Raw genomic sequence first — 17,472 nt, forward strand, 5'->3', positions numbered from 1 at the left:
AACAGAGATGACTACTTAGGCTACTAATTATAGGTAGTGAGTCAATTTGAGTTGGTTACACAGGGTCACTGAATTCAAGGGCCGTTGACCTGCCTCAGAGAATAGTGTGTCTGGTAAACATTATGGAATAACCCAGAGCTGTCTTATCATCTATGCATAAACTCATTTTCTCATACCTTATTAACGACTGCAAGATGGGTATGCTTGTAATATATGTAATAAATTATTGTTATTATTCGTCAGTAGCCAGATAGGGATGAACTGGAAAGAAGTATAAGAACAGATGCTTTATTTTGTTCTGTGGAGACATTGTCCGCAGCATAAACACAGCAGCTTTTCCATCAGTGATGAACAATAAACCTTTGACACGTGTAACAGACCTGAACCTCAAGTGATTCTCCAATTGTTAGATTTCCCCTAACACCAGCAAACTCACAAACAAGAGAAAATCTGTGGATGCTGGAAATCCAAGCAACACAAACAAAATGCTGGAGAAACTCAGCAGGCCAGGTAGTACCTATGGAAAAGAGTAGTCGATGTTTTGGGCCAAGACCTTCATCAGGACTTCTGTTTCCAGGTCCTGCTGAAGGGTCTCGGCCTGAAACATCGACTATATTCTCTTCCACTAATAAACTCGGCCTTTTCTCCATCTAAGTATTTCATTTGTCATGATGGTTGAACATTAAGTAGAATGATATTTCTTCAATGGCGGTGAACTAGTTTGCAGACTAACAGCAAATGACATAAAGGCAGTAAAATCAATCAGGCTGCGTCGATTGAATTGTAGGGTCGATCACTGTGTTATACAGCAAGTGAGGAGGGCTCAGAACAAACTTCAGCAATTTGAAAGGGAAGTGTTTTGCGTGTAGATCACCTGTACATGTGGGAATTGAGTCCTCAGAATTATCGCCAGTGCAAGCAATTGGCAAGTCTAAGAGAGGACTACTCAGGAGTGTATTTATAGTTAAGGGGAGAAATAGGATAATGTATCAGCATTTGTGAACATATTAAACTAATAAGGGAACTTTGTGTCTTACAGTTCTGCGAATCTCACTTAGGGGGTTTCAACACCTTCAGATTCAGCGGTTACAATATCACTGGTCAGGCAGCAGACTTGGTGGTTCTATCTCTGTGTATGTTCTAGCACCATTCAGCAGCACTTAGCTTCACGGTCAGCACCAAAGACAGAACTTCAAGGAGGTGACAGTGGCTGACACAGCCTGGGTCCCACGATCACGTCTGGCAGTATACCTTCTGCCCCTCCTTCTTTTTGCCACCAAGCACTTCCCCGACTCCTTGAAGCCCTGCTGCCACAGCTATCCAGCAAGACACACCAGTGTGTTAATGGAGACCTGTTCTCAACATTTATTTATTATTTTTAAAAATTTATTCATTCATGGGATGTGGGCATCGTCAGCTAAGCCAGCATTTATTGCCCATCCCTAGATGCCCTTGAGAAGGTGGTGATGAGCTGCCTTCTTGAACCGCTGCAGTCCCTGAGGTGTAGGTACACCCACAGTGCCTTTGGCACGTGGGAGGAGGCCAGAGCACCTAAAGGAAACCCATGGAGTCAGAGGGAGAATATGGAAAATGACCACAAACAGCAGCAGAGGTCAGCATTGAACCCAGGCCACTGGAGCTGTGAGACAGTAGCTCTAAGTGCTACATCCCTGTATCATTCAGGAAAAAGTCTTTTCCATTGGAATTCTCAATAGAATAGGAGAGTGAGAAAGTTGTGATGCCGTAGAATTATAAACAGTTGAGCAAAAACAAAGTCCTTCGGGATTCTATAGATAGAGAGTAAATGGAATGGGCTTTCAGCAATTGAGATCTTACACAATAGTGATCTACCCTACTGAGATTGCAATTAGAGGAAGTGGGAACAACTTTATTTCATCAGAACTCTATATACAGTTAATAAGACTGATTGTCCTTTGGCATTTTGTACAATATTCAATAAGTACGGATGTGTGCCAGTAATGTCCCATCATCACCATTCAGTGAAATGGGAAGTGTATTCAGTACATTGATGGAACAGACAGTTGCTAGGATACCTGTATCGCAGTGCCGTCCAGTGAATCCCCTGGGGCACTCACACTTGTATTTTCCAATGTAATGGAAGCAGGTGCCACCGTTTTGGCACGGGCTGGAAGAACAAGGGTCTGGCTTTCCTACGGAGAGAGGAAGAGGGTAAAGTTCTGGTACAAATGGACAGATGAGACAGAGGCAGGATGAGAGTCACACAGGAATTATCATGGCTTTGGTGACATGCATGGATGTCCACCTTTTCAGTACTTCACAGCTTTACTGGCTGTCTATGAACAAGCATGGAACCCTACAGTACAGGGTGTCTGTGCCTACTACGCCTTCCAATTAAACTAGATCTATTCCCTGTACCCCTTTGTTACTGCTGTGCTAAATTTATTGAGAAGCAGTTGTATTAATGTGGTGATGCTATAATTTTCTAGGCAATGAGAAACCCCTTTAAAGTGTTACCAGTATGCAATTTTCATAGTAACCTTACTTGTCTACCCATTTCCCAATGAGACTTAACTTCAATTCAAACCAATTTTTTTTGGAAATCCTTTTAAACTTTGTTGTTCATTTTTATACATAATTATTCACCCAGCTACTGTTGAAGTCTTGCTTACATTATCTTTACTTTTATTAATTCTTTTTGTTTATTTTGTTCTACAAGTTATAGACAGTTTAGAAATTTACATAATTTATGTGTGAAATGTACAAACATAAATTTCCAAAAAGGAAACTTTCATGACATTAATACCCTGGGTATGCATACACATGGAAATAAACTTGACACATACCAGTCTCACAGTTCTTGCCAGTGAATCGATACAAACAGGTACATTGGTAAGCTCCTCCAGGAACCTCTCTGCAGGTTCCACCATTCCGACATGGATTGGATGCACAGGAGCGGAGTCTTTCTGAGAGAATGGAGAAAAAAATTATTTTATATGAAGATGACTGATGAAATAGTTTGACGGTCTTGCAGACAGTGTGAATCTACAAAGGGATATAGACAGATTGAGAGGTTGTGTGAAAACTTGGCAAATGGAGTTTAATGTAAGGAATTATGAGGGAGTGCTTTTCGGCACGAGGAACCTAAAGGTGGATTATTATCTAAATAGAAGAGAAATTTCAAGAGAGTCAGATTTGGAGCAATCTAGGCTAGTGCACAGATGACTAAGAGGTCCATCAAGTAGTTAAGAAGGCAAACACCATGTTGATCTTTGTTGTGAAGTGGTTGTAGGTTAAGAATAGAGAGCAACAGTCCCGATGAAGGGTCTTGGTCTGAAATGTCGACTATTTATTCCTCTCCAGAGATGCTACCTGACCTGCTGATTTCCTTCAGCAACTTTTGTGTATTACTAAGAGCAGGGAGACCTTGTTACAGTTGGTGAGGCCTCTCCTGAAGTAAGTTCTGTTACATAAAAAAAGGATATAGAAGCATTGCTGAGCTCCAAAGGAGACCCATATGGCTAATTCCTGGTATGAGGGTTGCTTGATCAAGCATGGATAGACAGTCTGTATTCCTTGGAATTTAAAAGATTAAGTGACCTTAATCAAGCATACAAGATCATAAGGGAGTTTGACTGGATAATTGTTGAGATGTTTCCACTACTGGCAGAGTCCCTAACAATGGGAAGTATTTACAGAGGAAGAGGCCAGTCATGTAAGTTCGAGGTAAACAGAAATGTTAACTCTCAGAGATGGTGGACGTTGGAATTCTCTGGCCCAGGAGGCCAGGTCATTAGATATATTTAACGAGAACATTGATAAATACTTGAAAGTTGAGTAACGGGCACAGAAGAAGTGTTGAGGTCAGAATAAATCAGACGTGGGGTTGAGGCAAGCTTGAGGGGCCAAGTGGCTCACTTCTGCTCCTATTTTCTTGTATTTTTGTGACTACTTCTCATTTTGAAATGTTAGTACACAGATGATGTCAGCACCGATCCCCCCCCCCCCATAACATGTAAAGGAAAGGTAAGTACCTTTATTATTGCAGGATATTTGATGATAATGCTTTTTATTGAGCTTGTGTGTCTGCAGTGGTTTGTTGTTGATGTAAGAAAGCTTTCAAATTTCTCCCAATCACCATGCTAATATTCAGATTAAGAAAGATACAGAATAAAACCCCTCCACTGCCCTCCTTAATCATACATTATAATTAAGGGCATCCATAGATTAACTACAGAGCAAATCTCCCTTTAAAATATTCTAATAAGTATTTCAAGGCCAAATGCAGTATAGGTTAGCAACACAGTAAAATTCTCCTGTTGTCCCATTTCTAGGAAGGTACTGCATGAGTTAGGTGCAGACCTCAGCAGATCTTGCAGAAGAAATTGGATGCAGAGTAAAGATCTCCTCCCATGGATCTGTTAAAAACTACCAGGACAAACTAACTGTAGTTAAAATTCAGAATAGTACTTCATGTACGCCTTCCAATTAACTAACTGCAACTTAATCTCAGAGCTGTGCCTCACTGTATTTGCTATATCCTTACTTATCCACATTCTTTCTTCCTCAGTATCAGTTTACAGCTGAAATATCCTATTTTGTGTCGTTATCAACTGAGACTAGCAAGAATGTTAAGACTGTAGTCTCACTCTCACTTTATGCATAGATAATGGAGAAAACTCTCACTAGAAAGCACTGCTGGAGACCACTATTTTTTAAAATAACACTTTTTATAAGGTTTGTACTTTTTAACAAACTCATGCATTTTTCACACTCAGCAGAAAGTGGTATAACAGCTAAACTAACAGCTTACACCTTTCTTATTTTTCATTGGCTAAGTATTAGCACATTACCCACATGATGCAATTGCTTTAATTGTGTAGCCTATTAACTAATTCATTCTTATCTAAGGAATTTTTCTTCACTTATTACAAAAGTGATAGATTTTTCAGAGGCACCTTCTTTTACAATAATGATAAATGACATATTTGTTCAGGTTGAACATAGTGTGTGGAAATCATTATATGCAGATGATGGGGCATTATGGGTGAGGGGAAGAAATTTAATTTATATACAAAGGAAAATGCAAGATGCAATTAGTAAAGTGGAGGAGTGGGCAAATAAATGGGGTTTCAAATTGTTTATAAGTAAGTTGCAAGTGATAAATCGCAAAACAGTTTCTGTGAAATTATATGAACAAAAATTAGAGCAGGCGAAGGTAATTTGGTTCCTTGGTTTGTTATTTGATGAGAAACTTACATGGAAAAAGCAAATTGAGAAAATGACAAACAAATGTAAAAAAAAACTATAACTATTCACATCCAGCTAAAGCTACATTAAAGGACTGCTGGGAACATAATAATTCAAATTATAATAGGTTTGGATGGATTGGGGATGCAGCAGCACAAAAATATGGTCTACACGAGATGGAATATAGCCCTACAGTTCCATTATCTGATGTTCCCCCATGGCTCTTTACAATACATAAAGTGGATATAAACCTGCAACAACTTTAAAAAAAGAAGTCTAACTGTGGAATCAAACTGATAGTACAGGAATATATAGATCTGCATTTTAGAAACGAACTTGTATCAGTGTAGACAACAGAATTAATGGTAATATTGGGTGCATTATCTTCGATAGAAGAAAATAATGCCAAAAAGGCTGTAATTTGGTCAGACAGTTTGTCTGCATTAACCTCTATCCAATTAAGAAAATCAGGAAGAAGAAATGGGGTAGAAATAAGCTTCCATTGGGTTCCTGCTTATTGTGGTGTGGAGGGTAATGAAAAAGTGGACATTATAGCTAAACAAACACTTACAATGTCTATAATACAGGTCCAGACCCCCCTAAGCAAAGCGGAAGTCAAAAGCATTATAAAAACATGTATTGAGGAGACATGGCAGAAGCACTGGGATGAGAGTGAAATAGAGAGACAACTGTACAAAATACAAAGGCAAGTCAGATACCAAAGAATATCAGGTGGGCATAGAATGATAGAAGTGATCATCAGTCATTTAAGAATTGGTCACACAAGTCTTAATTACACATTATATAAAATAGGGAAACATCCAACTGGGTTGTGTGAATACTGTAACCAACCAGAAACAGTTGAACATGTATTGATAAAATGTAAGAAGTATGAAAGAGAAAGAGTGAAGATGATAGGAGCGCTTAAGATAAACTAAAAAACTGCTGTGGGTATAGAAGACATTTTAAGAGGAATACGGACCTATATCATGAAGTATCTGAAAGACTCTGGTTTCTTATATAGAATTTAGGGAATGCAATTCTTTTCATTCCTCCTGTTTATCAAATGATCCACACTCCAGTCCAGTAGGTGGCGGTAATGCACCTTAAAGCTGGTTTGCCAACCGCCATAAAACAACACAAGAAGAAGAGGAAGAGGAGGCACCTTCTTTGATTCTTTGTCTTCATATCTTAACATCGATTCTCAGCTCTTTATTTAGTTTGCTTAATATTTGTATATTTGTCTTTACTCTAAAATAAACTGAAATCTTGGCATTAAGACTTCTCTCATTCCTGACTTTCTAAAGTACCCAAAGGGTCAGAAAATAAAGATAGATCCAACAGTACATCAATAGTTTGGACACTGTGAATGGAGCAGAGAGTGACTGAATGGTTATATATAAACATAACAATGTGAGTGGACTGTAGTTTACTCTGTAAAGCTGGGAAGAAAACACAGTATAAATAAAGCAGACCTTTTTCACAGTGCCTCCCACTGAAGCCGGGTGGACACTGACAGGTATAAGAGCCATCCAGTTCCTTGCAAGTCCCTCCTCTTTGACAGGGGTCCGACTCACAGGGGGATGGGATAACTGCAAAGAAGAAGGACGAGGTCAATGGTGGCACTTTGAATTTACTGGCAATTGCTCTGCCTGTGACCACAAGAAACTGCAGAGTGGTGTGGACACCGTCTAGTGCATCACGGAAAACAATCTCTCCCCCTCCCCCTCCTCCATCTACATTTCATGCTGCTAACATAATCAAAAACCCTATCCACCCCAGCCATTCTCTCCTCATTCCCCCCCCCCCCCCCCCCGCCAAGTGAATAGGATATATAAAAGCCTGAAAGCATATGCTCCCAGGATCAAGGATAGCTTCTATCCACTGCTGAATGTCTATTGAATGGTTCCCTTGTGGGATAAGATGGACTCTCGACCGTACAATCTATCATGTTATGACCTGTACCTTATTCTCAGCCAGCACTGCACCTTCTCTGTAACTGTGATACTTTATTCTACATTCTGTTATCGTTTTCCCGAGTACAACCTGATGCACCATCAATAACTCACGCTGAGACTTAGGAAACGAGATATCGGCTTTTATTGACTGGAAGAACAAACAACACTACATCCTGGGGAAAATGAGGGAGAGCAGCAGACCACAGTCGCCTTTATACAGGGGTCTGTGGGAGGGGTCACAGGAGCAGTCAGCAGGGGTCTGTGGGAGGAGCCACAGGAGCAGTCAGCAGGGGTCTGTGGGAGGAGTCACAGGAGCAGTCAGCAGGGGTCTGTGGGAGGAGTCAGCAGGGGTCTGTGGGAGGAGCCACAGGAGCAGTCAGCAGGGGTCTGTGGGAGGAGCCACAGAAGCAGTCAGCAGGGTCTGTGGGAGGAGCCACAGGAGCAGTCAGCAGGGGTCTGTGGGAGGGGCCACAGGAGCAGTCAGCAGGGGTCTGTGGGAGGAGTCACAGGAGCAGTCAGACAGGGGTCTGTGGGAGCAGTCAGACAGGGGTCAGTGGGAGGAGCCACAGGAGCAGTCAGCAGGGGGTCTGTGGGAGGAGCCACAGGAGCAGTCAGCAGGGGTCTGTGGGAGGAGTCACAGGAGCAGTCAGACAGGGGTCTGTGGGAGCAGTCAGACAGGGGTCAGTGGGAGGAGCCACAGGAGCAGTCAGCAGGGGTCTGTGGGAGGAGCCACAGGAGCAGTCAGCAGGGGTCTGTGGGAGGAGCCACAGGAGCAGTCAGCAGGGGGTCTGTGGGAGGAGCCACAGGAGCAGTCAGCAGGGTCTGTGGGAGGAGTCAGCAGGGTCTGTGGGAGGAGCCACAGGAGCAGTCAGCAGGGGTCTGTGGGAGGAGTCAGCAGGGGTCTGTGGGAGGAGCCACAGGAGCAGTCAGCAGGGGTCTGTGGGAGGAGTCAGCGGGGGTCTGTGGGAGGAGCCACAGGAGCAGTCAGCAGGGTCAGTGGGAGGAGCCACAGGAGCAGTCAGCAGGGTCTGTGGGAGGAGTCAGCGGGGGTCTGTGGGAGGAGCCACAGGAGCAGTCAGCAGGGTCAGTGGGAGGAGCCACAGGAGCAGTCAGCAGGGTCTGTGGGAGGAGCCACAGGAGCAGTCAGCAGGGGTCTGTGGGAGGAGCCACAGGAGCAGTCAGCAGGGTCTGTGGGAGGAGCCACAGGAGCAGTCAGACAGGTATTTCTAGTTCACCACACAACCTTAAGGCACTGTTTCAATGAACTGAACTCTCTGGATGGCATCCAAAACAATGTTTTTCACTGTACCTCATTGCAGGTGATAATAGTCAGCCAATTTGTCATATTTCATGACATTGTGTGTACCTATCACTTGCTGGAGGTATGTGGGGAGATCAGAAGTGAAATAACAAGCAGTGCTGTTGCAGAGGAACTTAATGATCAAGTAATATCTTCAGTTCAGTTCATATAGGTGAACCCTGTGTCAATAATGTAACTCCGTCAGCAGCAATTCAGAAAGGGGCTCTTCCCCTCGACAGCCAGATTTCAGAATGGTCCATGAAACCATGAACTACTTCTCCCCCCACCATTATTTATTTATTTTTATAATTTATGGTAATCTTGTCTCTACACGGTGCTGCTGCTACAAAGCCACAAACATCAGGTGGTTTAAGGAAATTATAATAGACCAGGTTCTTATTCTGAAATGCATATGTTGGGGAAAAAAACAGAAAAACAGTCAGCAGGTTAGCCAGCAACTATGCAGGGAAAGTTATCTTTCATGCTGGTGTTTCTCTCTCCACAGATGCTGCCTGACCTTCTGAGTATCCACAGCATTTTCCGTTTTTATTTCCCTTTAAGAGACAGAGGATAGAGTTATGTGGTTGACGTCACATAAAGCACCATTGGATGCTGCTTTATGTTCGGGAGACTAGCTTCAAGTGCAGGAATGATCTTTAAGGAGTGGACATCTTCAGTAAGCATTATCACATTGAGTCTGCTGAGACCTGCAGCCCATGAGCAGTAAAATGCATGCACCAATTGTGTAGCTGAGCAAAGCAACAAGGAGCTGCTACACTCCCTACAGTGAAAGAGACACCAGTTATTGTGAAATGCATTCCCTGAACCTGCTTGTGACTATTGAATTAGTCCCCACAATGACATATTATATTAAGATCACTTAGATTTAACTCCTGCCCTGTTTGCTTTATTATGTTAGGCTTCTCTAACAATAATAAAGTTATTCTCAGTAATGCGCAAATTGTTTACAGTGAAGATGATTAGTTCACTCTGTCGTGGGTAATGTTGAAATAAAAAAAATTCCTTCATTGGTGGCCTTGTTGCTTCATGGTGAGAACAACCATACTTCCAGTATTTCTTCAATGTTAGGATTGAGTTAAAGTGGCTTATTCACACTTTTGCCAGCCGGTAGTATAGAGGCACCTGCACCGAATTTCAAGGCGAGTGATCCCAGGTTCGAATCCGGCCTGCTCCTTGCACACTCTCCATTCGTCTGGATTGAGCGTCAAGCTAGCAACTCAGCCTCATTAAAAAAACCAGACAAAATGCTCCAGAAATGGCAAGGTTGACGCCTGATGCGCTATGAGACGCAGAAGGAGACAATAATTAGACTTTTAGATTGAATTTTTCTTAGTAGTCACTCCAAATTGCTTTGGCAACTTTATCAGGGCATTCTGCTGAACTCTGACCAAACTGATGGCAGCAGATCAGGATGGGCCCAGGGAAGATTCCTTTGAGACTGACAAATACAAACCCTTCTTCAATTCAGCCAGATCAGACGTCCTCTCTGCTTATCTACACGGCTACAACCAGATCAAATGTCCTCCCTGCTTATCTACACGGCTACAACCAGATCAAATGTCCTCCCTGCTTATCAACACAGCTACAAAATGCCACCCCTCCACATCCCCAACCAGCCTCTGGCTATCAAAGTCAAAAGCAGAAATTATAAAAAGAAATCTAAATGAATTGTCTGTACCAGCTCAAGTTAGAGGACCTGACTTTAGGTCAACTGCTGGATGCAAACAGTCAGAGCTCACTACACTAAGACCTTGTTATCTGCAGATGCATGCACTTGCACATTTGGCCGTGTTACTGAGAGCTGTAATAAATATTGTGTGTTTCCCCTGGGACTTCACTGAATCCTGTGCCTTTATATGGATTGCATTTGATACCTTGTGCTGGCAAGTAGTGATGGATCAATAGTTGGTGAGCAGCCAGCATTGGGAACAGCAACAGTCTGAAATATATTAGCTGGTGCTTATGCAGAAGCTGCTATATTCACTAAAAGGTGGACCATTGTCACTGCAGTCTTAGTATTGATGCCAGTGTCTTAGTAAGACCTTTGTGAGTAGTCTTTGCCTTATGAATGAAGACTTTGTGTGCTTTAATCAATCTCTACAAGTGGGAATTCTGAGTGATCCAAGAAATTACATCACTGAAGTGAGAGGATTTCAAAAGAAGCAAACAGTATAGAATTTCAACGGTTCGATTTAATATCAAAGAATGTATACAGTATACAACCTGAAATTCTTACTCTTCACAGACACCCACAATTTAAAGGCAGAATTAGGAAACAGAAAGGGATTTGAGGCTGTAGTAGATGACTGGAACTCTGACAGCACTTATAAGGTATTAGATGGTATAACTGTAGCAAAGACAGGGAGTAGTTTTAATAGTGGGTGGTCGTGAGGACATGGATTAAAATTGCAAGACTGACAAATGTCAAAAAGAAAGCTGGTGTATTTCTGGAGTATGTTCAGAATCCGGTTTAAGATTGCACTACTGAAGATGGGTGACACCTGACTGGTGCTTCATAAAGCAAGAAACAGAACTAAATATTTTATTAATAACACTTTATCTGTGGAAAATTGTGGTAAACTATCAACACAAACAATGAAGAAAACAGCGATTGTGAGGCTGACTTGAGGGTTGATGTGTGGGGGTGCAATGCAAAGTCAGAGTGTGGTCAAAGTACTGTATGTTCGGGGAGAAGTGGTTGGAGGGAATTTGAAGTATGTCTGAGACTGAGCTGGAGTGAGCGGAGTGGAGGAGTTTCAAAGCCTGCCTGCTGAAGTCGAGAGCGAGGTTGGATCGATCTACACCGGGCCAATTTGGAAAGGTTGGGTACGGGCCGGAATGTGGTGGTGGGGTCCAGGCCCAGAGCATATTGATGCAGCTGGGACCGGGTCCTAGTGTGGGAGATGATCTGGGGTTTGGACAATTTAAACACCAGGCCAGAAAAGGAAGGGTATCAGGACCGGAGGCAAGGGGCGAGCCGGTTCTGCTCACTGCTTCGTGTCGTTTACTCTGCTTTCCATGGTGCTGAAGCTGAGGCTGAGTCCTGCCCTGGCCGCTCTGGGCTTCGTTGCAATTTTCCCCACCGTGTGACAAACTGAGGCTGAGGCTATGGGCCTACTCTGGCTGCTCTGGACTGCAGAGCCACGGACTCACTTCTGTTCTGAATGCTGTTGCTTTTGCTTTTTCTGCTTGCACGATCTGTGATTTTTTCCTCTCTCTGCACATTAGGTTTTGGTCTTTTTAAAATCAGATTCTTTTGGGTTTCTTGTTTTGCAGCTGTCTGCAAGCAGCCAAATCTCAAGGTTGTATCATTTACACATACGTTGACAATAAATGTACTTGGAATTGCTTTTGCAACAACATAAACTGGAACAAATAGGGGGAAGCAAAAGGCAATGACTGAAATAGCACGATCTGTAACAAAAGTATGAAAATAAAACAAAAAAACTTAAGAAAACAAAAGTGTGGTCAAATATGTGGCCCTTTTAAATTTCATAGCAGTGAATTTGTAAATATAATCACTTGTTCCCTCGACTTTAGTTGCATCTGTACAGATGCTTCTCCACCTTTCTCATGTTATTAACCGCTCTCCTCAGCCACTTTGTAATTGACTACACTCAACTTATATAAATCCATCTCCCTCACACTATCAGCCAATAATCCTTTTCCCCCAGTACCCCACATTATTGACCACCTCTCTACTCCTGTTACCCCAACTCCCTAATACTGTCTCTCTGTAAACCTGACTCTCTCAAACCCCCAAGCCCAAAGGTGACTGACTATATTTCTGCTGACATTATTCCAGGCTCCGACTCTCTGTCCTTGTTGGCCATATTGCTGGTGAGTGTGTCTGTCCCTTACTGTGATCCATAGCTTCTGTAAACAACTCACACTCTCTCCCACTGGGACCCTGCGGGCAGATGCAGCGGTACGTTCCTCCGTATTCAGCACAGGAACCACCATGGGGACACTGGTGGTGGGCACTGCAAGGCTGGAGAACCTCTGTCGGCAAGAAAAGACAAAGTTATTCCGGTAGCACTTGGATACAGAGTAAGAGGATATTCTCAAAACCTGGATCTGAACATGCACAAACATTTGCTAAAGTTACAGCTGCAGAACTCAAGGACGAACAGTATTGGACAAAAACTACCTTGAAGTGTGTAGAAATCTTATCTCTCAGAGAGTGATGAATCTCTGGAATTCTCTGTCCTTTGAGGGTGGTTAAGATCAGATCATTAGATAAGTTTCAGGTGGATGATAATGGATTGAAGAGTTGACGTATATGAGGAACTGGCACAAAAGAGAAACTGATGCCTGAATTGATGAGCCATGATTATTTTGAACTTGAGTTCTGGTGGTTTACTCCTGCTCCTGTTCTCTCAAACAGAAAACAGAAAGATAATTGGAAAGGGAGGAAATTGTTGAGAAGGAAGATGGGCTCCCACAATGATGACTTCTGTCAATAAGATACAGCAGTGATTTAGAACCAAAAACTGTAATTCTAAATATGAAGAAAACATCTTATTGGGCTGGGTAGATTCATCATTGAGGTGGACAGTAGCAACTGATGTTAGTAAACTTGCAGAATCGCGTAATTGGTAATTGAGTATCAATGCAGGTGTGAAAAATTACAACTAGACATGAAATATGTTATACATCGCTCAGAAAATAAGATGTTTAAATAAGCTAGGAAAAGAGATTTCTGACCTCCATAGATAGATCACTAAAAGCAGTAGTAATAAACACAGAAAATGCTGGAAGCACTCAGGAGATCAGGCCGCATCTGTGGGAATAGAAACAGAACTAATATTTTGGGCTGAAGCCTCTGTGTCAAAATGAACATCAAACCATTTGTTTGACAAAAGGACTTCAATTTGAAGGTTTAACTCTGACCCTCTTTCCATACAGAACGTAGAACACACATCACAGGCACAGGCCCTTGAAAGGTCTGTTTCTGTGCTTTATGTCTAAATAAAAATAGGAAGTCGGAACAACGCACACCAATTCCCACCAGGGACCAACAGTGGAAAGGGTGAGGAGCTTCAAGTTCCTGGGCACCAACATCTCAGAGGATTTATCCTGGGCACAACCACTTGATGCAAGTATGAAAAAATGCATGCCAGTGGCTATAGTTCATCGAGAGCTGGAGGAGACATGATTTCTAGTCACCCCTTTTTGTTTGTTGCTGTTGTATGACTTTGATCGGGGCGACTTGTAGATAACCTACAAAACACTGCTAGATTGATCTGAGCCGAATATGCCTTCACTATTTCGATGACTTTGTGCGTTGGTGTTTTATATTCTGTGTTTTTCGCTTGCTTTTTTTGCCGTGTGTGTGTGTGTGTGTGTGTGTGTGTGTGTGTGTGTGTGTGTGTGTGTGTGTGTGTGTGTGTGTGTGTGTGTGTGTGTGTGTGTGTGTGTGTGTGTGTGTGTGTGTGTGCGTGTGTGTTGGTGGGGGGGGGAAGAGTTTGATGTTTTTCTTTGAAGGGTTCCATTGTTTCCTTTGTTTTGTGGCTGTTTGTGGAAAGACAAATCTCAAGGTTGTATACTGCAATCATTATACTTCGATAATGAATGTACTTTGAATCTCTGAATATGTCACCAAAGACTGTAGCAAATTTCTACAGATGTACCATGGAGACCATTCTGACTGGCTGCATCATTGCTTGGCATGAAGGCTCCCATGCACAGGATCGAAACAGGCTGAAGAGTTGTAGAGTCAGCCAGATCCGTCAAGGGCACAAGCCTCCTCACCATCGAGGACATTTTCCAAAGCCATTGCCTCAAGAGGGTCATGTCCATCATTAAGGATCCTCTCCATCCACGACCGCTTCTCATAAACCATCAGGAAGGAGATACAGTGGTCTGAAGAACCATACTCAATATTTTAAGAACAGCCTCTTCTCCTCTCCCATCTGATTTCCAAACAGTCCATGAACACTATCTCACTATTCTACTTTTGCACTATGTATTTATTTATAGGTTATTATAACTTATACGATTCTTTAATGTCTTGTACTGTACTGCTGGAACAAGAAAAAATTTTTACAACAGAAGTCAGTGAAAATAAACATGATTTTGATTCTGAAGTTCTATTGGGGTCTTTGAAGAAATCTAGTATCCTGCTGCCATTGACACTGAGGGATTGACGCCAATTTAAATTGCCTATCTGCCTGCACGTGGTCTATGTGCCTTCATTCCCTACCTGTTCATGAACCTGCTCGGACTCCCTAAATGTCTCTTAAACAAATGCTATTGACTTCCCGAGTGTCACCAGAATTTTCTGCTTTTATTTCAGATTTTCAGTAATGGCAGTTGTATGCTAAACGTGGTAAAGTGGGTTACCAGTATTAAAAATGGCAAAACATTTCTGGAGAATAGAAATGAAAAATAGAGGAATTCCGTGAAAATCCAATTATCTGGCACACTTGGGAGTTTGGTGGTGTGAGACGAGGAGATTTTCCAGGATGTTAGTTTTCTAATACTGCAATACATTTTCAATTTTTTTCTTTTACAATGGTGCTAGGAAGTTTGTAAAACCTGTAGAATTTTCAGTATTTCTGCATAAGTATGACCTAAAATGTGATGAGATCATCACATGTCCTAAAACCAGATAAAGAGAACCCAATTAAATAAATAACACAAAAAACTTTAAAATTGTTCATTTACTTATTGAGAAAAATGATCCAATATTACATGTAGCTGTTGGAATAAGTATGTGAACCTTTGCTTTTAGTAACTGGTGTGACCCCCCCACCCCCCTGTACAGCAATAACTTCAACTAAACATTTCTAGTAACCGTTGATCAGCTTGGAGGAACTTTCCTCCTTACAAAACTGCTTCAGCTCTGGGATGTTGTTGGGCTTCCTTGCATTAACTACTTGCTTCGGGTCCTTCCACAAAATTCTATAGGATAACAGTCAGGATTTTGACTTGGCCATTCCAAAACATAGATTTTCTTCTTTTTAAAACATTCTTTTAAAACATATTGATTACCTCTTGTCTTTCAGATCATTGTGTTGTTGCATTATCCAACTTTTCTTAAGTTTCAGGTGACAGACTGCTATCCTGATATTCTCCTGTAGAATGTCTTGATATAATTTTGAATTCATTATTCACTCAATGATTACAAACTGTCCAGGCCCTGAGGCAGCAATATAGACCCAAACCATGACGCTCCTTCCACACCACTTCACAGATGGGATGAGGTTTTGGTGTTGGTCTGCAGTGCCTGTTTTCTCCCAAACATAGCCACACGCATTCTAGCCAAAAAGCTGTTTGTTTCATCTGTCTACAGAACATTGTCCCAGAAGTGCTGTAGAATATCCAGGTAGTCTTTTGCAAACTTGAGACATACAGCAATGATTTTTGGGTAAGCAGTGATTTCCTCCATGGTGTCCCTTCCATGAAAACCATTCTTGTTCAGTGTTTATCATATAGTGGATGCACAAACAGAGACTTTAGCAAGTTCTAGAGATTTCTGCAGATCTTTTCTGGTAACCCTTGGGTTCTTTTTCACCTCCTTCAGCATTTTATGTTGAGCTCTTGGTGTGATCTTTGCAGGATGCCCACTCCTAGGGGGAGTAGCAACAGTACTGAGTTTCCTCCATTTGTAGACAATTTCTCTTACTGTGGACTGATGAACACTCAGGTCTTTAGAAATGCTTTTGTATCATTTTCCAGCTTCATGCATCTCTACAATTCTCCTTCTAAGGTCCTCTGAAAGTTATTTTGATCAAGGTATGGTGCATATAAACAGGTCTTTCTTGAGAAGAGCAGGCTCTTTCAGTAACCTGACTTAGTGTGTGTGTGATTTTTTTTAAGAGGGCAGGGCACTGTTACAACCCACACCTCCAATTTCATCTCATTGATTGGAACATGTGACTCCAAATAGCTTTTGCAGAGGGTCACATACTTTTCCCAACAACGACATGTAATTTTGGATAATTTTTCTCAATAAATAAATGAACAAGTATAATGTTTTTTGTGTTATTTATTTAATTGGGTTCCCTTTATCTAGTTTTAGGACTTACATGAAGAACTGATCACATTTTAGGTCATATTTATGCAGAAATAGAGAAAATTCAACAGGGTTCACAAACTTTCTAGCACTACTTTAAAAGACGCGATACACTAACATTTCAGTGAACCTGACAGGTTTCATTGGAGGATCGCCAAGATAATCAGGTAAATTGCAAAGGAAGGACAAGAACCTGCGATCCAGAAAGTGGAAGGGGAAGGTGGGACCATGGCTCTGCAGATTTGTCAGGAAGTATTGAAACAAGGACAGGATGTGTGTTAGGGGAGCAGAGAGATCAAAACATCGGTGACTGGAAATTGCTAACAATTTCCCCTCCTGTGAGGGGAAATGCTGAACCATTGGGATTTGTGAATGGTCAGATCATGAATTAACAGAGATTTTCTGTATCTAAACTTCTACTGTTCCATGATTGGAACACCGAACAATCTGCTGGAAGAACTCAATGGGTTGAGCAGCATCTGGTGTGGGGGGCGTGTTGGGGAAGGAATTGTCAATGTTTTGAGGTTGAAACCTGGCATTAGAATTCCTTTCTTCCCCACAGTTGCTGTTCAATCCCCTGAGTTCTTCCAACACATGTTAGCCAGATTCAAACACTCACAGTCTTTCGTGCCTTTTGATAGCAAGCTGAGATCTGAATGAAACAGCTCAGTTTAGGGGAAAGTTGGATTAGCATATGATGAGAAAGGAATAAAGACAATGTCTGAGTAAGTGAGGATGTTTAAGAACAGCATAAAGAGCAAATGAAGAATGGAAGATTTGGGCAAAAGTGTGGGAGGAGTGGGTGGACTGTACAGCAGGGACAGAGATGTTGGAATATGGACTTTAAATAGTCAAAGTGAGTTTGTTGTCATGTGCACAGGTACCATGAGGTACCTGTACACTGGAAAGCTTACAGCAGCAATACAGGCGTGTGGGTACAGACA

At 42.0% G+C, this 17,472-nt stretch overlaps 1 protein-coding gene across 2 annotated transcripts in view; it reads right to left on the minus strand.

The window, feature by feature from the left end:
• sned1 (sushi, nidogen and EGF-like domains 1) overlaps positions 1–17,472 on the minus strand; it is a 147,675-nt gene that overhangs the window by 45,913 nt on the left and 84,290 nt on the right. For both annotated transcript variants that reach the window (XM_073040661.1, XM_073040662.1), the window contains exons 11-14: positions 12,400–12,510; positions 6,705–6,821; positions 2,826–2,945; positions 2,055–2,171 (exon numbers count right to left, since the gene is read on the minus strand). In XM_073040661.1, the coding sequence (XP_072896762.1) occupies positions 2,055–2,171; positions 2,826–2,945; positions 6,705–6,821; positions 12,400–12,510 (465 nt within the window). The remainder of the gene's footprint in view (positions 1–2,054; positions 2,172–2,825; positions 2,946–6,704; positions 6,822–12,399; positions 12,511–17,472) is intronic.

This window comes from Hemitrygon akajei, chromosome 3 (assembly GCF_048418815.1).
Source record: "Hemitrygon akajei chromosome 3, sHemAka1.3, whole genome shotgun sequence".
In the NCBI taxonomy this organism is placed as follows: Eukaryota; Metazoa; Chordata; class Chondrichthyes; order Myliobatiformes; family Dasyatidae; genus Hemitrygon; species Hemitrygon akajei.